General features: G+C 36.9%; 4 protein-coding genes and 1 long non-coding RNA gene across 9 annotated transcripts; 4 read left to right on the top strand and 1 right to left on the bottom strand.

The window, feature by feature from the left end:
- Positions 1-732: 732 nt before the first annotated feature.
- Positions 733-5,870, bottom strand: LOC111480255 (carotenoid 9,10(9',10')-cleavage dioxygenase 1-like). Of its 2 annotated transcripts, XM_023125193.1 has the most exons (13): positions 5,758-5,870; positions 5,510-5,659; positions 5,332-5,434; positions 4,151-4,413; positions 3,890-4,069; positions 3,074-3,152; positions 2,903-2,984; positions 2,766-2,828; positions 2,534-2,672; positions 2,149-2,461; positions 1,432-1,499; positions 1,186-1,347; positions 733-1,086 (listed from the first exon to the last, which is right to left on the bottom strand). In XM_023125193.1, exons 1-13 carry the CDS (start codon positions 5,863-5,865, stop codon positions 970-972), a joined length of 1,827 nt encoding a protein of 608 aa, XP_022980961.1. In that variant the 5' UTR covers positions 5,866-5,870; the 3' UTR covers positions 733-969. The 2 variants fall into 2 exon arrangements, with proteins under 2 accessions (XP_022980961.1, XP_022980963.1); XM_023125195.1 differs by lacking the exon at positions 2,766-2,828.
- A 1,605-nt stretch (positions 5,871-7,475) lies between these two features.
- LOC111480318 (dehydration-responsive element-binding protein 3-like) lies at positions 7,476-8,328 on the top strand. Its single transcript, XM_023125290.1, has one exon. It carries the CDS (start codon positions 7,669-7,671, stop codon positions 8,224-8,226), a length of 558 nt encoding a protein of 185 aa, XP_022981058.1. The 5' UTR covers positions 7,476-7,668; the 3' UTR covers positions 8,227-8,328.
- A 2,848-nt stretch (positions 8,329-11,176) lies between these two features.
- LOC111480317 (peptidyl-tRNA hydrolase 2, mitochondrial) lies at positions 11,177-15,089 on the top strand. Of its 2 annotated transcripts, XM_023125289.1 has the most exons (8): positions 11,179-11,345; positions 11,447-11,656; positions 12,834-12,894; positions 12,989-13,025; positions 13,137-13,214; positions 13,367-13,439; positions 13,776-13,815; positions 14,707-15,089. In XM_023125289.1, exons 1-8 carry the CDS (start codon positions 11,316-11,318, stop codon positions 14,754-14,756), a joined length of 579 nt encoding a protein of 192 aa, XP_022981057.1. In that variant the 5' UTR covers positions 11,179-11,315; the 3' UTR covers positions 14,757-15,089. The 2 variants fall into 2 exon arrangements, 1 of the variants encoding a protein (XP_022981057.1); XR_002717781.1 differs by lacking the exon at positions 14,707-15,089 and having other exon boundaries at positions 11,177-11,345; positions 13,137-13,222; positions 13,776-13,793.
- A 615-nt stretch (positions 15,090-15,704) lies between these two features.
- Positions 15,705-17,955, top strand: LOC111480335. 2 transcript variants are annotated; one of them, XM_023125312.1, is made up of 3 exons: positions 15,705-15,932; positions 16,035-16,214; positions 17,591-17,955. In XM_023125312.1, the coding sequence occupies exons 1-2, from the start codon at positions 15,805-15,807 to the stop codon at positions 16,183-16,185; spliced, it is 279 nt and encodes a 92-aa protein (XP_022981080.1). In that variant the 5' UTR covers positions 15,705-15,804; the 3' UTR covers positions 16,186-16,214; positions 17,591-17,955. The 2 variants fall into 2 exon arrangements, with proteins under 2 accessions (XP_022981080.1, XP_022981081.1); XM_023125313.1 differs by having other exon boundaries at positions 16,035-16,153.
- Positions 17,956-18,253: 298 nt separating this feature from the next.
- LOC111480343 lies at positions 18,254-19,961 on the top strand. Of its 2 annotated transcripts, none has more exons than XR_002717797.1 (3): positions 18,254-18,558; positions 18,691-18,783; positions 19,584-19,961. It is a non-coding gene; the product is annotated as an uncharacterized LOC111480343 (long non-coding RNA). The 2 variants fall into 2 exon arrangements; XR_002717796.1 differs by having other exon boundaries at positions 18,691-18,779.
- Positions 19,962-25,902: the final 5,941 nt, after the last annotated feature.

Consider the following 25,902-nt stretch of genomic DNA (forward strand, 5'->3'; position numbering starts at 1 on the left):
TAGTTTATCCTATATATATCTGACAAATATTTAAATATTTGTCTTATTACCATATGTATCTTTCCATTTATTGTTATTTCCGTATCCTTATAATTTATTTGATTATAAATAAGTTTCATATCCTTGTAATTTATTTGATTATAAATAAGATAACTTTCACACTATAAATCTAATAATAATATAATTTCGATTAAAAAAAAACAAAAATTAATAAATCTAATAAAATTTTATAAGAAAAATATATATTATAATGTTTAATATAATTTCTATAAACTCAAATTTTAATATTACAACATAGTTTTTCATCCTCGATATAACAAGTGAGGCAGGGAAGAGAGAAGGGAATTTGGACAGCATTAAAGATAGGGATGAAGCTATTTACTTAATGCAGAAAAATCTCTCCCCATTTCCTATCTCATTTTCGACCTTGTTTTAGGGTAGGTCCTTATAGTAATCCAGTGGTCTGAGCAATAACATCAATGACTGTCCTCTCATTCATAAATACTATAATAATTTAAATGAGAATTTTGTTAAGGCAAGGAAAGAGGACATTGCTCTACTGTCTACTACTTTTTAATCTCCTCTCTTTCCCCCACGACCCTTTGTTCCATTGCCTTCAACTCCATCCATCCATCCCAACCTTAAATTACGCTAAAAATCAAATATAATGTTCTTTTTCTTTGAACCCGAAGTATATGATAAAAAAAAAATGGATATTAAACTAAGGGGTTGCTTTGCTATTATGTTTGATTATGATATCTAATTATGCTCGAACTGACACGATCACATAAGTTGCTACAGGCACCTAAACAACTAAAATAGGGACTAAACTAACACGATCCTAATCTATCTAGTTATGCTCGAACTGAGGTAATCACATAAATTACTAGTTCCACCTAAACAATAGAAATAGGGACCATAACCAAGATGGTTACCGTTTATCTGAATAGAAACTTATTGCCCAATACATTATTTGTTGAATGAGATTGGCATGAAAGCACCATGGAATCCATAGGGAACTCTGTGTGGCAGTGTGATTTTGGCTACTGGCTCGTCGCTGAACCTTTTTGCATCAACTATATATACCTGATATGGACAGAAAAAAAAACCCATATAAAAGAGAGAGATTAAGAACTTGATTAAGCAATAAAATTAATGAGTTAGCTGTTAAGAAGTGGAATTAACCTGAGACGTTTTGGTGATCTCATTATGAACATGGGCGATAATCCAACCATCATCTTCTTGGAGACTATCTTCTCTGGGCACAAAGGAAGCTCCGGTGCAAAAGGAGTTGTTCTCAAGCATATGGTACTCCACTTTTATTGGCTCTTCTTCTGAATCTTTTAGCTGTAATGGACCCTTCATGGAGTTAAAAGATGTACACAAACTATGCAGGATGGTGAGTTTTTCGTAATTGGGAGTTGGAATTACCAATGAAACTTCACCGCTTTGAGGCTCTTCAAAATGTAGCTTCGCCAGGCCTCCAAATTTAAATATCCCTAAATCAAACAACATTATTACACCAAACCAAACCAACTACCAAGTTTAGTAATGATGTACGGGATAGTTTCAAAGTTTATGAGACAATTTAAGACCAAATAGATAGTAGGGCCACGAATTTCCACAATAGTATGATATTATCAAGTTTGAGCATAAGCTCTAATGACTTTGATTTATGGGAACCTGCAATGCCTCATACCAATGAAGACAGTGTTTTTATTTATATACTCATGATTTTTCTTTTATTTAGACAAGGTACGACTCCAACAATCCTCTCTTCGAACAAAATAGTCATCTATTCATTCCAGCACTATCCAAGTCAACTTCTTTGGAGTACACTGTCAATCCAATAGAGCTCTATCACGGTTCTTCATTATGACTACAACTTCGATACTCACAGCTTTTTTTGTTCGACACTCAAGAATTCTATTGACATGACTAAGTTAAACACCTGACTTCTATACCACTTGTTAGGGACAATAGACCTCCGCAGCGCTATAATATCGTTTACTTTTATAGTAAACTCTTACCAATGAAGGTAGTATCCCTCGTTATTTTTCCCTTACTTCGTCAAAACTTACACACCCATCATCTAAGTCTAGTCTCTTGAGTGGCTACTAAGCATTGAAATTTGTTGATAAATAGTACCTGAGTTAGAGCTAGCGACAGAGTCAAGAACCTGAGCGTATCCATATTTGTTTTTCAAACCAGTGAAGGCTGAGTTTATGAAGGGAAAATCCATGGAAAATTGATTTCCAGTTAGAAATCTCTCTCGAGCCTCCCCTGTTTTGAGGTTGAGCCTCCATTCGTAAGCACAAGACAACAACGACCCATCTTCAGTGTTCTGTTCATCAGTTACATGAACTGGTTTGAATCTTTGAGAGAACCACTCAAATTTGTTGAGCCCCTTTTCAGGTCCAGGTATAATTGAATCAGTAGCTCTACATCCCCACACCACAACCTAATAATATTGTTCTTCAGCAACTCAAATCAGTAATATTGAACTTTTTCTGAGTTTGGTAATATGATTAACCTCATTTTGGTGTTCAAAGCAGTTGAATAGATGCATAGTGCAATTAGGTTTCACTTCAAACCATTGAATCGAATCGGCGTCTCCATAACGAGGCATCACTCCGATTTTGGCGTACCCTTCTTTCTCGAATTTTATCAATCTACAACACAACGATTGTTTGAATTTCAGAATTCGGAACCTAATTTGCGCTTAAAAACAGAGACGAATTGGATTCAGAGGAAGAAAAACGTACGATCCGCCTCTGATTAATCGGTTCAAGTCGATGGTAACGGGGTAATCCAATATCACATTGAACCTGAATTCCGATTTCATAACACAATAAAACACTCTGTTTATGAGGAAATTAAAAGGCAAAGCAGGTGAGTTTACCTCCGTGTAACGCCGATCTCGTGGGTGAGGCTACTTCTACTCAGCTTGACGTCCACTTTATGAACCATTCGCTTGCCGTCTTCTGCGATTACATAAACAAAAACAAGAGTTTAGTGAGTAGAAATTGAGAAATTGTTTGCGGAAGAACGTCGTAGTGAAACTAAAATTGACCGGAAATAATTCCAATTTCCATGTAGGGTTTGGTTGGAGCGATGCCCATGATGACCAGTTCGCCGGTGTCCGGAGCTTTCTGCGATGGGGAGAGAAGAAGAATGTTATGAGAACCCACTCAAATTGGGCGGGAAATTCCCATTTAAGTGAGAAATATTAACAAATCAAGGCAATGAGAGGGATTACATTCTCATTCGCATCTCCGACCCTGACCCCGATCCCGACCTAAAAGAAATGAAAGATAAAACGAGAAGAAATTTCTTCTCGACAGGTATTACATTCCCATCCATGTCTTTGACCTCGTTCTACTCCTTGCCCCACCCAATTTTTATATTTAGACGTCAGGTACCGTTGACGACTTTTTGTTCGTGTCTTAGGGGCAATTCTGAAAAGCTATTTTTCTCTACAATATCCTAATATTCCTTTACGAAACAATACTAGGACTTGAATTTGGAAGGAAAAGAGCCCGAAGTACTGTATGTATGGGCTTAAAACTGAAATCATAATTCGAAAACCCTAATTAGGCTATTTGAAGCACAAACGCGAAAAAACTGAGCCATAATCGATTTTTTTTCGCTATTGTTGTGAGGAATGTTCAACTTCGATAATTCCAACACGTACGATCAGCAACCATACCCAAAAATGGGTTTGGTCATGGCCAATTTTCGTTCGATTGATCCACTCACGTGTCATCAACATCTTTTCGTGTCATGGCCATCTGTTCTCGAAGAATGTCCACCCTATTCACACAACATAGATGAGGCAAATTTCACTGTCCCGTCTCGTAGACATGAGTAAAGAGATTTGAAGACGAACCTTAGGGTGACTAGTAAAGGGTCGATTCCAAGCACGACAAACATCCCAAACTCCCAAGCTTTGCAAGCTCATAATATCAATCTGTTGGGGCATAGAGTTTTCAGCAACGGAGTAAAACTTGCCAGAGTGCTCAATCACGTTGGTGTTGCTCATGTCTTTGTTCACTTCACCAAACCTAAGCTGTCAAGTTAATAGCCACTTGGTCAATGTCTTAGTTATTGTGGACATGAAAGGCCTAAAGTGAAGTGAAAATGGGCAGACCCAGTTGAGAAGGAAGGCAGCCACAATGGCCACAGCGTCGCCTTCCACTGCAGGAAGGAACGATGGCCTGTTTTTTACATGTTTTTCAAACCGGAATGATTCGGTTTGGACATATCTATTGTTGTACGACAGATGCCATTTGCCATCCATGTTCTTCTTGAAGTACATGGCGTGAAGCATTCCTTCCCCTTCCACCCATATGAAACTCGACCTTCCGAACATCGATCGGGTCGATTTTAGTCCCCCAAACAATGGATTCGGTCCTGTAGATACGTGTTTAAAATTTTTCAAAATACTCGATCAACCCAACCCAATCGAGACTATTTGGGTTAGGTTATGAGCTTATTTAAGTTCAAACAAAAAAAATGGTTTTGTTTGGTGCAGATCCTTCTGAAACTCGTATCCAGTTGAATCTAATTTTAAAAAAATATCGTTTTAGGTATAGAATTCTATATATATATATATAATAATAATAATAATTCATAAATATTGTTGGAGTATTTTCTGCCAACAAATTTTTAAAATAATATTTGACTTATACAAATTTTAATTAAATATTTAAAAAATAAATAAATAGATGTTTTACTATTTTCTTTTAATAAAAATAAAAATTTAAATAACTGTCATTTCTTTTAATAAAAATAACAAATTTAAATAAATAATGGTTAAAAATAAATAAATAGATATTTACTAATTAACTATTTTCTTTTAATAAAAATAAAATTTTAAATAAATGACTGTTAAAAATAAATAAATAGATATTTTATGAACTAACAATTTTCTTTTAATAAAAATAAAAAATTTAAATAAATGACAGTTAAAAATAAATAAATAGGTGTTTTATGAATTAACGTTAATAAAAATAAAAATTGAAATGAATGACGGTTAAAAATAAATAAATAGATGTTTTATAAACTTACCATTTTCTTTTAATAAGAATAAAAATTTAAATAAATGACTATTAAAAATAAATAAATATATGTATGTTTTTATGAACTAACTATTTTTTTTTTAATAAAAATAAAAATTTAAATTTAAATAGACCATCTTACTACCTTGAACCAAATTCAATTTAAAAAATTTATATTATTTAATAAAAAAATAAAATTCCAATATTTGGAAATCATAGGAATTAAAATTAAAGAAAAGGAAAATGATTATTTATAAAGTAAATTCTTTACCATTTCTTAGGAAGATTCCTTGGGGAAATTGTTGGGGGAGTGTGCCTTGGATATCGGTGACAGCAACAGGCGCTCCGATCTCTTCAACCGGCGCAAGGTTAGTCTGTTCATAATTGATATACACAACAATTAATTAACATAAACACTGTTGATGATGAACAACAAAATAATTAATTACCTGATTTGGGTGAAGGGTTTGATCCGAAAATTCAAACACCCAATCAACAAACCCATCCACCAATTTCATGCAACCATTTTTTAGCTTCTTAACAATGTCTACCCGGACATGTTGCTGTTGCTGTTTCAGTTTCTTCCCCGGAATCAATGGCTGCTCATAAACACCTTAATTTATAACAATTATATATATGTGTGTGTATGTATATGTGTATGTATATATATATATATATATACAGAGAGAGAGAGCACCATTGACGAAGAGAGATTGGATTTGCAGGGATGAATAGCGAGGGAAATGGAAGGGCTGCGAGTGATGGAAGAACCAGGAAACATCCACATCATGCCGGAACGTCCCATGTGGCTGTCTCGTTTTGCTTCTGCCGCCAATTTCGTTCCGCCTTCCACCGGTGTGTGTGTTGTTTATATACGACCAACCCACGGATTAGGATAAGATTTCAAGATTAAAATTTAAATAAGAAGGTTGGTTGTAACCACTTATATACGTAGATATTGTCTTTTTTGAGCTTCCACTCCTTTCAACTTTAACTACGAATTGCTAGTAGATATTGTCTTGTCTTTTTTTAACTTCCACTCCCTTCAACTTTAACTAGAGGAATTGCTCGTAGATATTGTCTTTTTTTTAACTTCTACTCCCTTCAACTTTAACTAGAGGAATTGCCCGTAGATATTGTCTTTTTTTTAACTTCCACTCCCTTCAACTTTAACTAGATGAATTGCTCGTAGATATTGTTTTTTTTTTAATTTCCACTCCTTTCAACTTTAACTAGAAGAATTGCCAGTAGATATTGTCTTTTTTTAATTTCCACTCCCTTCAACTTTAACTAGAGTAATTACAAAAGATGTTTCGCTCTCCTCCCCAACCAATTGGGATTCTCACATTTATAGATTAAAAATGTTTATATGATTGAATAACTCGAGCGGTAAAGGTTGGATTGGGATAGATTTTTTTCGTTTTAGTCGGGTTGAATTTTAGAAAACAAAAAATGAGTATATTTCCTATATTAACTTTTTTTTTGAAGTCAACCAAAAAATAGTATTACAATTCAACTTTATTTTTAAAATCATTACGAAAATTAAGAATGTTTAATGTTTGTTACTTAGGTTAGTTCCTGACAACCCAACTCAACACTCTATGAATTGGGTTAGGGTGAACCGAGTCAATCTAAAAGATTTTTCCAACTCAACACATGTACACACCTCCCGCATACTTTGAGATTTATATTTATTTAGGGCAGTTTTTTATTACATTTTTTAATAAAAAAAATAAAATATTGACAGGTTGGGGGTATATTTTATATATAGATTATGGACACTCATAAGCAAAACAATGTGAAAAAATTAAAAATAAAGCATTATAAGACAAAAGAAACACTTAGTAAAATAATTATAAATAATTATAAATAATTAAATATATATTTTTATAGTAAAAGTGGATGTGACAATATTAAACAAATGGGTTGGGACTTAGGATACCTCAGCTAAAGGGTACCAAATAAGCTTGATGAAGCAAATATGCCAATTTGGCCGTACCCGCGGTATAACACATCCTTCTCATCTAACTATATGGAATATGCTTTAATTTTATAATATCCATCATTATGATCGATTAAACAACGACGTAACTAAATCATGTTGAAATGACACTGTTTGTAGAATTGGGAGAAGTAAATAATGTGATCTATTTTTATTATTTGATATGTTTTATTAGACACCCATGAATCAAAAATTAAAGATACCGTCGTCATGTGTCACTATGCATGTAATATCACGAATTGACTAAGGTTTTTCATGTAAAGATGGTTGTGTGCAATCGTGAAATAATGAGTTTGTGGTCATAAAATTGGGTGAGAAGTGAGGTGTGAGATCCGATATCGGTTGGAGACGGAAAAGAAGAGGATAGGGGAGAGAAAAGAAAGCGTGAAATTGGGGCTTCCCAAGGAGGATAAGCGATAAATGAACGGTGGCATGAGATCATGACTGTGGGAAGAAGAAGCAAGAAAACAAATGAATTGAGACCCGAAAGGGACCCCTCTCCCCTACTCTACACGCCCTAGGCGAGGCAAGAAGCAGCAGCAGAAATACCCATCATTTAGAAATGATGCACCAAAACTGGCAGAGACCCTCAAATTTAGCACAACAATGTCCCAAACAGAGGAGCCTCCAACCCAATCCATCAGCCCCACCAGCAGCAAGCGCGTTCGAGATTCCAGCAAGCACCCACTCTACCGTGGCGTCCGAATGCGAGCTTGGGGCAAATGGGTGTCCGAAATCCGCGAGCCCCGTAAGAAATCCCGCATTTGGCTCGGCACCTTCCCCACACCCGAGATGGCCGCTAGAGCCCACGACGTCGCTGCTTTATCCATCAAAGGCAACAATTCCGCTATTCTCAACTTCCCTGAACTCGCCCACTCCCTCCCCCGCCCTGCCTCCTTCGCCCCTCGCGACATCCAAGCCGCTGCCGCTAAAGCCGCGCACATGGACCCTTCCCAATACTCTGCTTCCGCCGCCGACGACGATTCCGACGACCTCGCAGAGATCATCAAACTCCCCAATCTGGGCACCAACTACGACCACTCCATCGGCAATAACGAATTTGTCCTCATGGATTCAAGCGAGAGCTGCTGGGCTTATCCGCCGCCCTGGGTTCGAACCATGGAGGATACAGCGGAGGATGGTAATTTCTTGAGGGATTATTGAATTTAGGCTTAATTGTATAAATGGGTTTATCAAAATTGGTAATTAGATTGTTGTTGTGTTAAGTTTCTGTTTTTAATTAATGCATTTAACTTTCCGTGGTCCTTCCTTTATTGGTCATTAAATTTTAACCCTAATACAGATTTATGAAATTAATTACCACAAGGCTTCTGCATGGGAGAATATATATCTCCGTCACAGTCGCTCACTCAGAACCCAGAATTAGTGACGGTGACGGTGAATTTTTATTTACCATAAATCAGAGGTCAAAAACTGACTGATTTTACTGTCACTTGGCTTGGCTCTATATTTTTGCATTTTTTTTTTATTTTCAATAATACCTTTTATATATATATATATACATTTTTAGTAATAATAAAATAAGAAAACCCAGTTCCGTCCAAAATTGTTATTATTATTTATTAGTTAACATATTATTATTATTTATTTATTTATTTATTTATTTATTTATTTATTATTATTTTAAATTGTGTCTAGAATTGACTCGTCCACGCCACTAGCAGGCGGCACGTGCAATTCGTTTCAATTTGTAGGCATCCTCGCCGAGCAAAACCAAACCACTCGCATTCAAATTAATTTCATAAATTTGAGAAATTAAAATTTTAAAAGTACAATAATTGCAATAAATTCCGTAGTTTATAATTTCACATCGCTCTAAACAATACTTAAACCGATAATATGCACAGATAAAAGACGAGTATTTAGGACACCACTTCGTGCTTCATTTACTTTATTCAATTTTGGTTCTCAGTTTTTATGCCTCCACTCTCGAGTCTAATATTGCATGATGTGTTCTGTGTCTTGTGTCTTGTGTCGAGTCAATACTACATTTTCGAACCACATATGTCACCTTGCTTTAGGTCTTTGTCAATCCACATGGGGCAACCTCACTTAACTGACCACATGTATTCCGTCGTTTATGTATTCAATCATTATGTTGTTTTGATTTTATCTTATTCATCGTTGATTCACTTATTAATTTATTAATTGAAATAAATAATCACTATTTATTGATACGATTTGTCTTAGATTTAAAACTATACTATCAAATTTGACTGTCTAAATTAATTTTATATTTTGTTCGACCTAAAATTAAATTTATCAACAAATAATAATTTACAATAAGGGGTTAATTCCAATTTATAATCAACACAAATTAATAATTTATATTAAAAAAATAAAAATTATGCATTAAAAAATTTATTTAAAAGGAATACTCTTTTAAAAAAATAAATAGAGTATTGTTATATAAATGTATTTGTAAAATAAAATAAAAAATATTATATAAAAAAAGCTTAATTACATAATTATTGAAATTATAGAAATGTAGTTGGGGGTGATTGATGGCAATTATGAGTTGTTGTGGGGTGAATTGTGAAATTGACCAAAAGTTGAGGACCATTTCATGTGATATTAAGAGAGTTTAAGGACCATTTCTTGAAAAGCCTTTCCCATCACATTCATTGCACCTCCATTGCCTTTATCCTTCACAACAAATACTTCTTTTTTAAATCTTTAATTTCGAGTCTAAGTTTAATGTAACACGAGAAATTGATATTTTATTTTTGTTTTTAAATTAAAAAAAACAATAATGTCGTTATTTTGCTACTAATTTTTTAATTCATTGAACTATACCTCAGTATTGATTGAAACCATATATATATATATATGTGAGACGAGTATTGAATGGACAAACGTATAAGATGACAAAATTCTGGCGATTTATTGAGGTTGATGAGTTGACAAACATTAGATGTATTAAGATGTGTAGTATCGTCGTGTCGTCACTCATGAAGGGCTTGTCATATTCTCGAGCGCCACAAGATGAAGAAATAAAATTAATATGGAGGGTATTATAGTAATTTTACAATTTTTTTCTTTTGATGAGGAAAATAATCTCAAAAGAGCCACTCTAATTTATTTCAAATAACTTTTTTTAAAGCAATTTTAGTACATGTTTTTGGAATAAATGAATGGATATTAATTAAATAATGTAAATGTAATTATATTGACAATTCTACCCTTTGAATGTGAGGCCAATCCAATTGAATGTGATGGAGATGCATGCAAGAGCAACATCCTGGCCTCAACGTTTAACCACATGCATAATTGGCTACATTTTCAATTGTAGGGACCAAAGGGGAGGAAAATGTGAAAAAAAAAAATAAAAAAAAACACCTCAATTATTTGCATATTTGCTCGAAACCCCTCAATTATTTGCTATTTGCACAGATGGGTTTCATTCGTCTACTAAAAAATGGCATTGTCTCATCTCATTTTGACATCCTAACCGCTGCTAACACCAAGAAAGAGGGAAGAATATACATATGTTTCATGTCACATTCATACTTGTTTAGAGCGTGTTGTCTATAACTACATGCATGATATAACGGTTATGCTTATCAAAGACGTGTTGTTTGTAGTTGCATGTCAATTTCAAACCCTTTTTGACTTACTTTCATGTTAGCTAGTCCTTTATTATTACGTTATATTGGTGTATGACCGTTCATTAAAATAATGTTTACACCTACTATGACTAAGATGCCTTAGAATATACTATAAGGGAATACGACTAGTTGTCAATTTTTTATGTATGCACTATCAAAGTCATGATTGTTGCTTATTTACTAGGTAGCTTATAACATTGATTTCGGAATGTTTTTTTAAATTTTTTCTGACCTTGTTTTTTAAAATATTTTTTAAAATACTTAGAACTGCTCAGGACAATAATATATATATATATATATATATATATATATATATATTATATATATATATATGCGCTTTCCATTTTAGTTGGATCGAAAATGTGAAGGTGGCCCAAACATTGCAGCTTGTTTTGGATCATCGATATGCAATGGCCCTGTGATTGTGGGCTTTTGGCCCCCAATTCACCGCTTGCTGCTCAATCTGACAAGATTCAAGAGAAGTTACGCCGATTGAAACTTCAATTTTTGCCAATCGAGCTTCAAGAGATCAGGCAAAAACACCCACAAGATAAGATTAAAATTGAAAAAGCCGCGCTTTCCCCACTCTAATTCTCTCGCTCTATCTGTTTTTCTTAAAGGCTCATGTTGGGTTCATCTAATTCTTCCAGAAAGGTATCGATTTCTCCTGTGTTGCTTTCTTTTGCGCTCTCTGCATCCTTTCCATTGAGAATTGTTGTTTGAATTAATTTGAAGTTTTATTTTCTGTGTTTTAGAAGCAACAAGTGAAGCCAGAAAAAGAATGGCTCTCGGTGAGTTTCAGACCCGAGAATTTCATACCAGGCCTCGTTATTGGTTTCATTGCTGGGTTCTTGTTGGATTTGTCAAAACCTAGTAAAGGTAATGCTAAGAAGGGTTATTTTTTGCCCTCCAAGTACCAACAGATATCTCCAGCTTCAAACAACGGTGATCAAGAGCTCAAATTGGTTAGTGCTCGTCTTCAATGTGCTTGTTTATTTTATTGTGATTTCTCTACATGTTTGTGCTGAATTATGATCACTAAAATAGAATGAAAGGAACGATGAAACATGAATTTTTTAGTTTAGCCTCAACTATGTGCCATGAAAGAGCATACAACTGTGCATAGGGCTTTCAAAAGTTAGCTTTCATATGGGGGTGAGGTTTTCTGTTTAATATCACTTAAAATGGTTCTGTACTGCTCCAATTTTGTGGCTTGATGTTTGTAAGATTCGAGTTTATGTCCATATTTGAGGTGTTTGTGTAATGATATTTGCAAACAAAATTAGCTTTTACATGAACATGCCTATTTGCCACAACATTAAGCAGAGTTCTAAGTACGGTGGTCACACAATCTTTGTTGTTGTTCATCAAGTATCTGTAGTCCGTCAAGCCAGGATGTGAAAAGGGATCTGATTAGTCGAGGGTCAAAGTTTGAGATCCCACATTGATTGGAGAGGGGAATGAGTACTTGCGAGGATGCTGGGTCTTGAAGAAGTGGATTGTGAGGTCCCACATCGGTTGGGGAGAAGAATGAAATGTTCTTTATAAGGGTATGGAAACCTCTTCTAGCAGACGCGTTCTAAAAACCTTGAGGGGAAGCCCGAAAGGGAAAGCTCAAAGAGAACAATATTTACTAGCGGTGGGCTTGGGCTGTTATACAAGGGATCCTTGGACAGTTAATCCTTGTTTTGTGATAGGTCTTGCCCAACAATTTTATTTATGATCAAATGACAAGGTGCCAAGGGAAGATTTGAGAGCTTCCCACCTCTCCCAATTCTCACGGAGAATCCACAAATTCAGAATAGCCAAAAGATGCTTTACACAAAGCTAACAACCTCCCTAAATACTCACTCCCCACAACCCCTATGACTAACAAATCCTTGGGCCTCACACGAATACAATTCAACTTGTATCCATACCCCTTCTAACCCGCTTACTTGCATATACTATCGTAAGCAGGGCCCTATCACTTTGTAACTCTTAGTTATTTGTATATTTCCAAAATTTTGAAAATGTTCTATTATGGCTCATGTTAGATCTTTTCCCTTCTCTAAGTGTAGGAAGTACACCGAATGCCACACTGAGTCATTGCATTGTGTAACTCGTGTCGTGTTCATCTAACATTCTTATTTTTGAATGAAGGTACTGGTTGTGAGGCAAGATCTGAAGATGGGTTCTGGAAAAATTGCATCTCAATGTGCTCGTAAGATTTAAGATGCTTTGTTCCATTTATCGCTTCTTTTCTTCCTGCAGTCGTTGCTTAATATGTTTGTATGTTTCTCTGTCAATTTGTGAAGATGCTGCTACTGGCTTGTATGCACAACTAATGCAAAGGTACTCCTTATGCCATACTACTTCCAATTATCTGTTTTGATCAAAGCATTTACTCAGCTAATTCTTCAACTCCCTCTCTTTTCCGCTCTCCGTTTTGAATATCTAGTGCAGCCACCGAAACCTTTTGAGACAATGGGAGCTATGTGGGCAACCAAAAATAGTTGTAACATGCAAGAATCAACAAGAAATGTAAGCAGGTGATTCTTTCTTGAAAATGTAATCATCTAAGTAATAAACATTTGAAATCCTATGGTTTATGAAGAACTTGTTGGTTTCTGTTGAGGATTGGAAAGCTACGCTTTTGACATTTGCTGGTAAATTTATTTATTTTCTCAAATCAGGAATAAACTGAAGGATGCAGCTGAGAACGTTGGCCTTCCTACTTTTGTTGTTGCCGATGCTGGACGCACACAGGTACAATCTGCGCTCTAGTCTTGAATGGTGGGGTCACCAGGAACAATATGCTTGACATGGTGAACTATTAATGTTTATATTTTAGAACAGCCAAATGATTTTTGACATATTATACTGACATTTATGGGTACTATATGTCCTATGAATGTGATGTGTTGATAATTGATTGAAAGAAACGCTTCATGTTATTTGAAGATTGATGATTCCATCCTGTTTAGTTTAGCTCAATAAACGAGACGAACACCTAGCGAGTCATGTTTGTATCCATTTCGTTTCACAAAATAAATTCAGTTCCCTGGAACCTGGTATCCCGAAACTGGGTTCAATAATATGCAGGTTTCAGCTGGATCAAAGACTGTTCTTGCCATTGGACCTGGTAATGCTTCTTTACCCTATGATGATAGAATTCTAAGGTTGTCTGATTGATTTTCCTCGTATCACTCTGCTATGTTAATATGTGGGTTGAGTTGAGTTTCAGAAAGTTTAATAATTACGGCATACTTTTAACACTCCCTATTTTATTTTATTTTATTTTATTTTTTTGAGTTAAACCACGTTTCTTGGTGAGGATTTGAACCTCTGACCTCTTAGTTGAGGTACTTGTCATTTTTTGTTGAGCTATGCTTAATTTTGCATGCTCTCTTGTACTTGTGGGCTTAGACAATAGCACGGAACCTAATAAATAGTGATTGTGAGATCTCAAATCGGTTGGAGAGAGGAACGAAACATTCTTTATAAGGGTGTGGAAACATCTCCCTAGCTAAAGCATTTTAAAATCTTGAGAGAAAGTCCAAAGAAGACAATATATGCTAGCGGTGGGCTTGAGCCGTTACAAATGGTATTAGAACTAAACACCGAGCGATGTGACAACGAGGACACTGAGCTCAAAGGGGGGTGGATTGTGAGATCTCATATCGATTGGAGAGGGGAACAAGTGACAGCAAGGATGTTGGGCCCCGAAAGGGGGTGGATTGTGAAATCTCACATTGGTTGGAGAGGGAAACGAAGCATTCTTTATAAGAGTGGAAACTTCTCCCTAGCAGGCTAGACGTTTTAAAACCTTAAGGTGAAGCCTGAAAAGAAAGATAATATCTATTAGTCGTGGGTTTGTGCTTAGGCTTAGGCTGTTACATCTGCATTATAGGAGCTCAAACACATGGCTTTTAATACTCTATTAAATCACCTCTAAACTCATGAATTTTGGTAAGTTCAATTACTAATTCATATTCTTAACCGTATATGCATCGTCCATCTCTCTTTTAAACAGGGCCAAAGGAGTTCATTGATGCCGTAACTGGAAAACTCCGCCTACTCTAGTCGGGTTGGAATCAAGACATACAGTCACACACGATTTAATCTAACAATGAATCCGTGTTGTTCTCGTTCAGCATTCATCTCATTGAGGTCTCAAAGAAGGGTTGATGCACATGGTGGCGGCCAAGTTGTAGCTGCCTGGCTAGTAAGGAAGAAATGCTCCGTTAAGTATTCTTATGCTGAAACATCGCTTAGTTATTGTTGTCAATTGGTTGTAGTTTTGGAATGTAGGAGTGACATTTTCAGGATGCAACTTTTGTTCTTGAAGACTATTTTAAAGACTAATGGGCTGCTTCAAATCTTCTACGAAAAGTTATCAATATTTTGAACTTTTTAGAAGGAAAAATATTTAAACTACTCTAAGTGGAACCTCTTTCGAGCAAAAATGTTATAAAATCATGAGATTGACATCTATTCGGACTAAAGTAGACAATATTTACTAGCGGTGTGTTTGGGCTGTTACAAATGGTATCAAAGCTAGTCATTAGGTGGTGTGCAATAAGGATGTTGGCCCTAAGAGGATGGGTTTGGGCTGTTACAAATGGTATCGAAGCTAGTCATCGTGTGGTGTGCAATGAGGATGTTGGCACCAAGGAGATGAATTTTGAGATCCTACAACACTTGAGGAGGGAACGAAACATTTCTTATAAGAAACTTGTTTTTAGCAGAAGAAGCGAACAATATCTACTGATTGTGGTTTTGGACCATTACACCAATTTATACCAAAGAGAAAATAACTCGAGCAATATATTTAAGGCTTAAGGATTTGGATTTTTTTTTTAAGATATAATATTATTAGCCCACTTTGATATAAAATTGAGAGTTTTAAATAATTTGTCTTAATACATTTTTTTTTATGGATTAAAACAAAAATGTCTAAATAAATTTATTAATTTAGAGAGAATAAATGGATTTTTGCTATAAAAAAAATGATTTATGTAAGGCGTGCGGACTATGAAAAATAAGCCGCCAAAACCTTTCTTCTTATCGGACTTGTTAGGCAGCTCCTGAAAAACCCTAATTCTCAACTTCTTCTCTCCCTTCATTTCCAATGGCTTCCCGCTGTCGATCTCTTGCAACCCCAACTATTTCCCTCATCAAATCCACCTTAACCAAACCCTCCATTAAAGCAACACCAGCTTCTTTCTTCACTGTCCGTTCTTCGCCCACAATTTCCAGGCAAGCGAGATTATTGATCACTTTTTTTGCCCCATTAGTGAATTTTCTCTTCTTTGTGATTTTACCATTTGCTTAGGGTTTAAGAGTGATTTGATTCTTCAGGTTGGTTCCGCGGTTGGGTTCCCTTGAATCTCTGCTTCCTCTTCATTCAGCAGTCTCTTCGGCGCGGCTAACATCGTGTCTTGGAATCGATTCGGTGTCTTCGAGATCATTGTCTCAGGGTATGCTTTGCAGTGCCAATCCAGGAGTTTGATATCTCCATTCTTTGTAATTTTTTTATCTGTAAGCAACTTTTTAACTCTTGTATATGAATGGATTTTCTATTGTTTGTTATGATTCTCCCTAAATATAGTCCAATTTGAAGCTTTTTTCCATTAGTTTATGTGTTAAGTTTTTCAGTACCACCTTTTTCCCCTCCAAATATTTGCTCTGATTCGTATCTGCATCTCATTTGAAGGCCTGCTCGGATGACTGTTTCTCATTTGCTTGGGTTTACATATGGGTTTCAATACCTATTTCCTGGGCTTAAGAAAGCAACTAAAATTATAATTAAATTGACATTTGAAAGATGATAATTGATACTCCATGGCCGAACTAGGGAATGTTGTCATATTATAAGAACTATCATTTACATTTGCTGTGCCAGTATTGAATTTTTATAGGATTTTTATAGTTTTCACTGAATGCATCGTTCATACAACTCTTGGTTATGCACGTAGTATAAACTTGTATAGTGTTACATCCAATTGTCAATCTGCCCCTAAATGTGCTAATTTATACAGAGGCCTGATCGCATGTACTCTGCTTCAAGTTAGATATTGATATTTTCCAAACAGTATCAGGAGGAGTTATGCTCCTTCAAAGTTCTTCTAATGTTGAAAATACGTACAAGAAGTCACATAAAGACTGTAGCAAGTGCTTTTCAAACTGGTCCTGGTCCTGGTCCTGGTCCTGTTATTTTAATATATGGGATTAGTTTGTTGTGGGGATTTCATCTATGGTGTTTAAAAATCATTCCGTGGATTTTGCAACCTAAGCTTACATTCTTCATAATTCAATATTTTTCGAGATACTAACATGTTATTACATAGACATACAGAAAGTCTATTTATGGCAATTCAATATGCTCCAGTATGATCGGTTATTATTGAAACCAACAAATTTTCTTGAAGCATCCAAGTAGTTGTCAAGAATTTTGTTTTCATTGATGTTGTAAGTGTTACTCTGGAACTTAGCATCAATCTAATCTTAGCTCCTGAAGGAAATATATTGAATTGGATCTTGAGAAAATGTAGCAGTTGATATGGATTATAGACTAGCTTTCATAGAAAGTAGATAACAACAATACCCATGTAGTGCATTAGTTGTAGTTAGATAGATGACTGATCACTATAAGAGGGAGCAACCCTAGGAATGACTAGTGGTTATTTGGTGACATCATCTCTTAAATTAAAAGATCGAAGTATTTGCTTTCATATGTATGGCCTTCCATATTAGATACTTTTACTTTATCTGACTTTCATCAGTCGTGAAGTACTCGGTTTAGTTGATTCGCAATGAGCATTATAGAGGATGATAGCATTTATTTGAACTCTGAAGTATCTCCTCCACTTGAAGTAAAATGCTGAAGTAATTCTGGTTTTTTCAATGTGTTTCAGAATTAGGTCTCTGTGTGCCGCGATAAGGGATGGAATTTAGGAGAGTGCTCTGATTGAAGTGTGGTTATACACAAAGGGATGCAGAATCATACATTCTGTTCATCATATTGGAGCTGCCCCAGTATCTGTTTGTTGTTTAGGTTGAGGTTATAACTGATGAGACAACTCCACTCCCGAATATGTTCCCCCAATTCATTACACTCACTTTTCCCATAATTTTTCTTATCTGAGTATTATCAACACCATATGACCCCCTAGCGAATATGACTGATTACCCTCGTTTTTCGGGTGGTATTTTTTGGCTCTTCTCTTTGACTCTTTGAAGGAAACTCAGAATTTCATGAAATCCTTTTAAGACGTTCAAATTTGCTTGGCTTTACTTATATTTTGCCTGCTTCTGAAATGGTAAATTTTGTTCTCGTTTATATTTTTGGGAAGGAAACTGATAAGCACAGGCTATGAAGATTGTCAGAATGGAAGTTGGGGAAGAGGGGACAAAGCTTGTTTACAAACAATGCCACCACACCTACTGTTCATTGGATCGCCAACGTTTTTCGTTATTTAATTTGAAATTTTTCTGATTCCCGCTGGCTTCGTTTGGTTGTCATTAGAGAAGTCGAGGAGGTGGTGGTGGTGGTGGTGGTGGGCGGCGGCGGCGGCGGCGGGAATGGCGGCCGTTTTAATGGTGTCGGAGGAGGAATGGGAGCAAATTGTTGCATCAAAAGAAATAAAAGCCAAGCATGTCATGCACATGATACATATCGAAATACATTTTCCTCTTTTTCTTTTTTCATAATTTGTTAGTAGGCCGAAATTAGTAATAGGCCCAAACATAAACTTCATGTGTTCTGTCCCAGCTCTAATTAGGCCCATTGTCTTAATCCATGGCCGGCCCAACGTCTTTCTTGATGCTCTCGCTTCGACGATGGATTATCACCTTGCATTTCGGTATGTAATCGTGTTTACAGGTAAGAGTTTCTTCTTAGAATGATTTTCATATCTTTTGACATACTAATTCTGTTAATTTCTTCAAAACTGAAGAACACAACTTTGCTTGAATTAGTTCATGTAAACTAATCCTTTTTCTCTTCCTCTGACAGAAATGCCTTCAAATATAACATTATTTCGGCTTCTTCTTGTTCCAGCGACTTCTGTGTAGACATTGTGACCTTGATTGCCGCCTCCATGAGTAAGTATGTTGAAAATAGCATCAGTTTGTGTTTTTCTTTCAGTCAATTAGCTTATCTGCCGGAGTTTGTAATTTCAGGCCACTGGGTCGTGAGATTCCTGTTAAGTTCTATAAATAGTTACTGAGTTGAAAACCTGAGTAATGCTAATACATGGAATTCAAATCTCCTTACCTAGACTAAGGAGAAAAGTTGTGGGTAAGTGGAATCACCCCAATTTATAAATACAAAAAATTCAATGAGATAGACACTTTTATTGACTTTGTTAGGTTATCAATGTCATATTCTTACCTAATCTATCCAAATGCTAGCAAATTTTTAAGATTAAGCTGATATCAGGATCCTCTTGTCACTGTCATATTTGATCATTCATTTGTTTTTGATTTGGTATGAACATAGGAGTTTGTAGCTGGTAAAGACAAGAGAAAGTCATTAATTTACACCACCCTGTAGAACACGTTAAAGAAGAATGATTTAGACTAAGATTTAAGAAAATGTGCAACCATTTGGGGTCAATATTCAAGTAACTTGGTGGGTCTTATTTCTTAGCTAGCCATTAGATCAAGGAGAATTGGTTAGTGGGTTATAATGATTGCCATGTTTGTTGGTTCTTATTTTATTAAAAGTTGTTGTTCAGATGAGTATCACATAAAAAATTGTCAATTTGGGAGTTGGTTCTGAACCAATGAACCTCAAGATTGCTGTAAACAACCAAACTTTTGTCTACTTTTTGATAATTTGTTACGGAAATCTTGTTAATGACTCTTGGTAATTGAAATCATGTCTGAATACCATTTGGAGTGAAGCTTTGGATGCAGATTTAAGGTGCAGGACTGTTGTTAGTTGTCGCTGGTTGGCATGCGCGGCAGAGAGGCCTGCTTAGTTCATGCTTGTAAGACCATTTCGTAATACCTCGTTCTTAACGAAACTCAAACTAAATGGGGTTCTTTCTAATTCAACAGTTTTAGGAGTAGATATTGTACTTTTTGAACTTTTCCTTTCGAGTCTTCCCTCAAAGCTTTTAAAACGTGTCTGCTGGGGAGAAATTTTACATCTCGTTCCCTCTTTCAACCGATGTGAGATCTCAGTAGAACTTCACTTCATCCTATAATAGAATAAGATAAAGGGAGTAAAAAGATAATTTTAGGGCTACCAATTTCCTTAGGGTAAATAGAATAGCCCCAACCAGGAGACAAAGGAGTAACACATCCTGTCAAAGTTGTTAGGTGACTAAGGAACATAAATTTTACTATTATTTATTTCAAGGTCTTCTATGGGATCTAAAACAAACAAACATAACTGTAATTATATTAAACTATTCCATTTTCTTCTTTTTAATCCATTAAAAAAAAAGCTTACTAACTTCCACCAAAAACGACAAAATTAAGTAAAAATACAATAAATTTTCTATGAGAAATCTGATCTTCCGACCTCAATTCTTGCACAAAAAAATGAAAAAATTTGCAAAATTGAGAAAGGGAACGCAGATGGGGATGAAGAAGGTTTCTCGGTCGGTCGTGTACAACCCTAATTAGAAGTTTAAAAACTAAAATTTAAAATTTAAAAAAATATAAATGTAAGAAAATATTTAATTTTTGGTTAAGAGGGTCTTTACCTGACAGTTAGAAAGGGTTAAAGGATGATGAAACACGAGGTCCCACTTCCCCACAAGAATGTCCCTTCTGCTTTTGGCGCAAACTCTGATACGCCGAAAGAAGCGACACGCGTCGTTAATCCTGTGGTCCCAATTCCATCATTACATTTCTTTCCCATGTACATGCGCCGCACCCTAGTCTTCCCCTCCACCAATACGTACACTCTCGTATTTATACGGTAAAATAAGATCTCTCTCTCTCTAAAGTTACACGAAGTCGGGCCTGCCCGAACACACACTTTTTCTCGGGGCCACACGTGTGGACCACCACCACCACCTTCCCTTTACCCTTCACTTTTTCTAATACATTATTTCCTTGCCTTGCCTTCTGTGAATGTTTGATTAATCCACCACACCCAAATGGTGGTGAGAGTTCTCTTATTTATAATCATTTACAGAATACAGAAATAAGGTAAATTACAAATAATAAGGAAATAGCGATAAAAGGAAAGAATAATAAATGAATACAATATATTTGCATTTAGTAAAAGAGAAAATATGGTAACCCGTAATGTAAGGCAAATATCTAGATATTTGCCTTAATGAACGGTCAACTATCCTTAACACCCCCCCGCAAGCTGAGCGTCGGATTTGAACGAACATGAAGCTTGGATCTGAAAAATTCAAAGAGAGGTCGAGAAATACTCTTTGTGAAGATGTCAGCAACTTGGAGATGAGAGGGTACATATTGTGTACGAAGTTTGCCAGCGATAACAAGTTCTCGAAGGAAATGATAATCTAGTTCAACATGCTTGGCCCGCTTGTGAGAAACAGGATTAGAGCTCAAAAAAATAGCACTTTTGTTGTCACATAAGAGTAAGGGCTGCTGTGAAATAGGGACCTTGAGGTCATGCAAAAGATGCGTAACCCAAAGAAGTTCAGCAGCAGTTGTGGCAAGAGCACGATACTCAGATTCACAGCTGGAGCGTGATACAGTAGGTTGCTTTTTGGCACTCCAAGAAATGAGATTGTTACCAAGATAAATAGAATAGCCGGATGTAGAACGACGAGTATCGGGACAACCAGCCCAGTCAGCATCCGAATAAGCGACTAGCGTACTAGGAACAGTGGATGGACGAAAGATAAGACCAAAGTGGAGTGTTCCTTTGACATAGCGAAGAATACGTTTGACAGCAAGAAAGTGATCTGCAGTAGGGGCATGCAAGAATTGACTGACAGAATTGACAGCATAGGCAATATCTGGACGCGTGATAGTCAAGTACTGAAGGGCGCCAACAAGAGATCTGTAGAGAGTAGGATCAGAGAAAGGAGAACCATCAGCAGTCAGGTGTTGAGAAACAACCATGGGAGTGTGAACTGGTTTGCTATCGAGCAACTGAGCACGAGTAAGAATATCTCGAGCATATTTTAACTGACTGATAAAGAGACCATCAGGAGTGGGTGAAGCTTCAAGACCAAGAAAGTAACTGAGAGAACCCAAATCTTTGGTAGCAAACTCAGAATGAAGCTTGCGAGTAAAGCTGTTAATAAGAGATGAGTTGTTGCCGGTAACAATAATGTCATCAACATAAAGAAGCAAATAGATAAGGTTAGATTGCTGATGAAAGACAAAAAGGGACGTGTCAGCGCGACTACAAGAAAACCCAAGTGTGAGAAGAAATGAGCTAAAACGCTGAAACCAAGCACGAGGAGCTTGCTTTAAGCCATAGAGAGCTTTCTTTAATAGACAAACATGCTTTGGAAATCGAGGATCAACATACCCAGGAGGTTGTTCCATATGAACACGTTCAATAAGCGTTCCATTGAGAAAAGCATTCTTGACATCAAGTTGTCGAAGAGGCCATTTATTTGTGACTGCAATAGAAAGCACAACACGGACAGTGGTAGCTTTGACAACTGGACTGAAAGTGTCAGTGTAGTCAAGACCAGGAACCTGAGTATAACCTTTGGCAACGAGACGAGCCTTGAAACGCTCGACGGATCCATCGGGCAAATATTTAATACGAAACACCCATTTAGAGCCCACGATGTTGGTGTTGGCAGGGCGAGGAACCAAAGTCCAAGTATCATTTTGTTGTAACGCTCGAATTTCTTCATCCATGGCAGCCACCCAAGCAGGATTCTTAGCCGCAGATTTGAATCCTTTTGGCTCAGTGGATGCAAGAAGAGCAGAGAGAAGTCCAGATGAGCCCAACATACCAAGATTTGCTGGATGACGAGTCTTGAATATACCAGCTTTGGCGCGTGTGATCATAGGATGAGTGCCCAAAGAAGAGAAATCAACAGGAGGTTCAATAGAGGTTGAATTAGAAGTCGAGGGTGACAAAGTGGAACCTGCAAGAGAAGTATCAACCTGCACAGACTCATCTACAAGGTCAGAACAAATATCACACGGGGATGAACTGGATTGAGGAATGTGCGGTGATGAAGTGGTAGGGGGGGATGAATCAATATGATGAAGATGTGGTTCCAAGAAATTTGAAATAGGAATAGTGGAAAGAGGTTGGGCTTGGGAGCTAGGGATAGCAGGAAAGTGAGTTTCATCAAATTGAGCATGGCAGGTGATATATAGCTTAGTGGTGGCGGGATCAAGACAGCGGAACCCTTTATGAACAGGACTATAACCCAAAAAAATACAAGGAATGCTGCGGGGAGAAAGCTTGTTAGGCATATAATCACGCAAATAAGGATAAACACGACAACCAAAGGGATGAAAATTGTCATAATGTGGAGTGTAGCCATAAAGGAGTTCAAAGGGTGACTTACCTCCAAGAAGTGGAGTAGGCAACCGGTTGATAATATAAGCTGCAGTGCTGAAGGCGTCAACCCAAAAACGAGGAGAAAGATGAGAGTGAAAGAGAAGGGCCAAGCCAGTCTCAGTCACATGACGATGTTTTCTCTCAACACGACCATTTTGAGCAGGTGTATATGGACAAGAGAGTTGATGGTGGATGCCAGAATTACGTAAATGAGTTTTGAAACAAGTACTAGTAAATTCGGTACCACCATCGCTTTGAAATACCTTGATACGAGAAGAATATTGATTTTCCACAAATTTTTGAAATTGAAGAAAAATATCAAAAAAATCAGATTTAAATTTTAAAGGGTAAAACCAAGTGAATCGAGAATAATCATCAATAAAAATAGCATAATAAAGAAAACCCGAATTTGATTTGACGGGAGAAGGACCCCAAAGATCACAATGAATAAGATCTAACACATGAGACGACCTACGTTCATTGCGGGAATAAGGCAATCGATGGCTTTTCGCAAGCTGACAAGTATTACATAATGATGGAGAAGGCAATAAAGACGTAAGAGAAAGATGACCTTTTTTATTTAAAAAAGAAATAACAGAATGATTCACATGACCCAGACGAGCATGCCATAAATCATATGAAGCACGTAAAGATTTGTTTTTAAGGGCTGAAATAAAAGCAGAGTTGCCGCGCTCCAGCACATATAGCCCTCCATCTCTTTTACCGGTTGCCACCACCCTTCCTGTTTGATGATTCTGGATAGTAATAAGATTATTAGTAAATGTAACGGAGAGAGGAAAATCAGACGTTAATTTACTTATGGAAAGAAGATTTTTAGTGAGGTGAGGGACAACCAAGACATCTAATAAGTGAATATTTGGAACAGGAGAAAGAGTACCGATGTGGGTAATGGGTAGGGATGCACCGTTTCCTACAATCACAGAGTCCTTACCCGTGTAATTTTTAGACTGATCCAGAATTGATGGGTCGGCAGTCATATGGGCCGAAGCTCCAGTGTCCAAAAACCAATCAGCAGCATCGGGTCCAGCAATAGAACATGACGTGTTAAAGGCTTCAGCAAGGTGAGCATGAGAAGAATCAGGTCGAACATACCGTTGGTTGCAGCGGTCAGCATAATGGCCCTCTTTGCGGCATATTTGGCAATGAGGTGGTCGACGACCCTGACTTGAGTGGGTTCGTCCTCGATTAGAAGAGTTGTTTTTGTGAGAATAAGAACGACCTCGCTGGTTGGTAAAGGAAGCAGGGTGACTTTCATGGGTGCGACCACGATTAGTGGCTATGAATGCTGTAGGAGTGGAGTCAGAGGACTCAAGGGAGCGCTGGAACAACTCAAAACTTTCAGTTTTAGAGACTAGATCTGCAAAACAGGGGATAGGGGTGAGAGCCATCTGAGCAGTAGAAAAAGCTGAAAATTCGGTGCCGAGTCCACGAAGGAACCAGTGCACTTTATCAATGTCCTCGACGGGTCTGCCAATGGCATGAAGTTGGTCACAAATTTTTTTGAAGGCACGGGCATACTCAGCAACAGGTTTTGTGCCACGTTTCATCAACTGCAAGTCATCCTTGAGTCTCAGTTCACGAGCTTTTGACTGATGGCTGTACGTAGTTTCCAACGCAAGCCAAACATCACGTGCAGTAGAGAGACCAACGACAACAGCCATGGCTTCCTCAGTGAGAGAGGAGAGCAGGAGACAGAGAAGTCGTTGATCGGCTGCTCTCCATGCCAAATATTTGGGGTTGAATGTTGAGGAGGTTTCTGGTTCAAAGCGAGGTGGTGGAACCATAGTTCCATCGACATAGCCCAGCATGTCTTGACTCTCAAGAAGAGGGAGAAGTTGGCTTTTCCAAAGAAGATAATTGGAGGAAGAAAGTTTGATGGTGATCATATGGATTAGAGTATTGAAAGGAAGAAGATGATAACAAGATTCGGAAGCCATAGAGAAGAAAGGATCAGGGTTGTTAAACCGAAAGGGCTCTGATACCATGTGAATGTTTGATTAATCCACCACACCCAAATGGTGGTGAGAGTTCTCTTATTTATAATCATTTACAGAATACAGAAATAAGGTAAATTACAAATAATAAGGAAATAGCGATAAAAGGAAAGAATAATAAATGAATACAATATATTTGCATTTAGTAAAAGAGAAAATATGGTAACCCGTAATGTAAGGCAAATATCTAGATATTTGCCTTAATGAACGGTCAACTATCCTTAACACCTTCCTTCTCACGTTCTTCCCAATTTCTCCCCCTTTCTTTGTGGGTGAAATTACTAGTGTGTCCTAAAGAAGAGAATACTATCCCGACCCTATTTGGGTAACATGATTCGAACGAGAAGGGTCGACTTAGCCTTGAGACGAACCCTTAAGGGTCGGCTCAACCAACTTCAACGTGAGGCGACCCTACTTCGACCATGATGCAAACCTTATGGAGGTTGACTAGCTTGGTTATGAAATGAATTACCTTTATAAATGTTGGAAGGTGACGCATTCCATGGTATGATAAACTGCTATGAATTCTTTACTATTTAAGTTTCTCATAGACTTAATTTTTATTGGACATTGAAGTGTGTTGACTTAGTACAATAGACACTAGTGCTCAAGTATTTAGTCTTTTTAGGCACACTTTGATTCTTTGTTCTATAAATTTATTGTTGATACTGAAATTGATGTTGTCTGTTTGGACCTTCCTTGTGCTTACTAAGATTTCCCTCCGAGAAGGATCGAC

The sequence above is a fragment of the Cucurbita maxima genome, unplaced genomic scaffold (assembly GCF_002738345.1).
Source record: "Cucurbita maxima cultivar Rimu unplaced genomic scaffold, Cmax_1.0 Cma_Scf00006, whole genome shotgun sequence".
NCBI classification, from domain to species: Eukaryota; Viridiplantae; Streptophyta; class Magnoliopsida; order Cucurbitales; family Cucurbitaceae; genus Cucurbita; species Cucurbita maxima.

What these genes read in the sequence shown, in the direction of transcription:
- LOC111480255 (XM_023125193.1), bottom strand. Translation starts at nt 5,865, where the DNA reads ATGGGACGTTCCGGCATGATGTGGATGTTTCCTGGTTCTTCCATCACT. An exon ending in GCTTTGAACACCAAAATGAG is followed by an intron (nt 2,462 to 2,533) that starts GTTAATCATATT and finishes CAATATTATTAG; the next exon opens with GTTGTGGTGTGGGGATGTAG. An exon ending in AAAGCGGTGAAGTTTCATTG is followed by an intron (nt 1,348 to 1,431) that starts GTAATTCCAACT and finishes GGTCCATTACAG; the next exon opens with CTAAAAGATTCAGAAGAAGA.
- LOC111480318 (XM_023125290.1), top strand. Translation starts at nt 7,669, where the DNA reads ATGTCCCAAACAGAGGAGCCTCCAACCCAATCCATCAGCCCCACCAGC.
- LOC111480317 (XM_023125289.1), top strand. Translation starts at nt 11,316, where the DNA reads ATGTTGGGTTCATCTAATTCTTCCAGAAAG. An exon ending in AATTGCATCTCAATGTGCTC is followed by an intron (nt 12,895 to 12,988) that starts GTAAGATTTAAG and finishes CAATTTGTGAAG; the next exon opens with ATGCTGCTACTGGCTTGTAT. An exon ending in CCGATGCTGGACGCACACAG is followed by an intron (nt 13,440 to 13,775) that starts GTACAATCTGCG and finishes AATAATATGCAG; the next exon opens with GTTTCAGCTGGATCAAAGAC.
- LOC111480335 (XM_023125312.1), top strand. Translation starts at nt 15,805, where the DNA reads ATGGCTTCCCGCTGTCGATCTCTTGCAACCCCAACTATTTCCCTCATC. An exon ending in TCTTCGCCCACAATTTCCAG is followed by an intron (nt 15,933 to 16,034) that starts GCAAGCGAGATT and finishes TTGATTCTTCAG; the next exon opens with GTTGGTTCCGCGGTTGGGTT.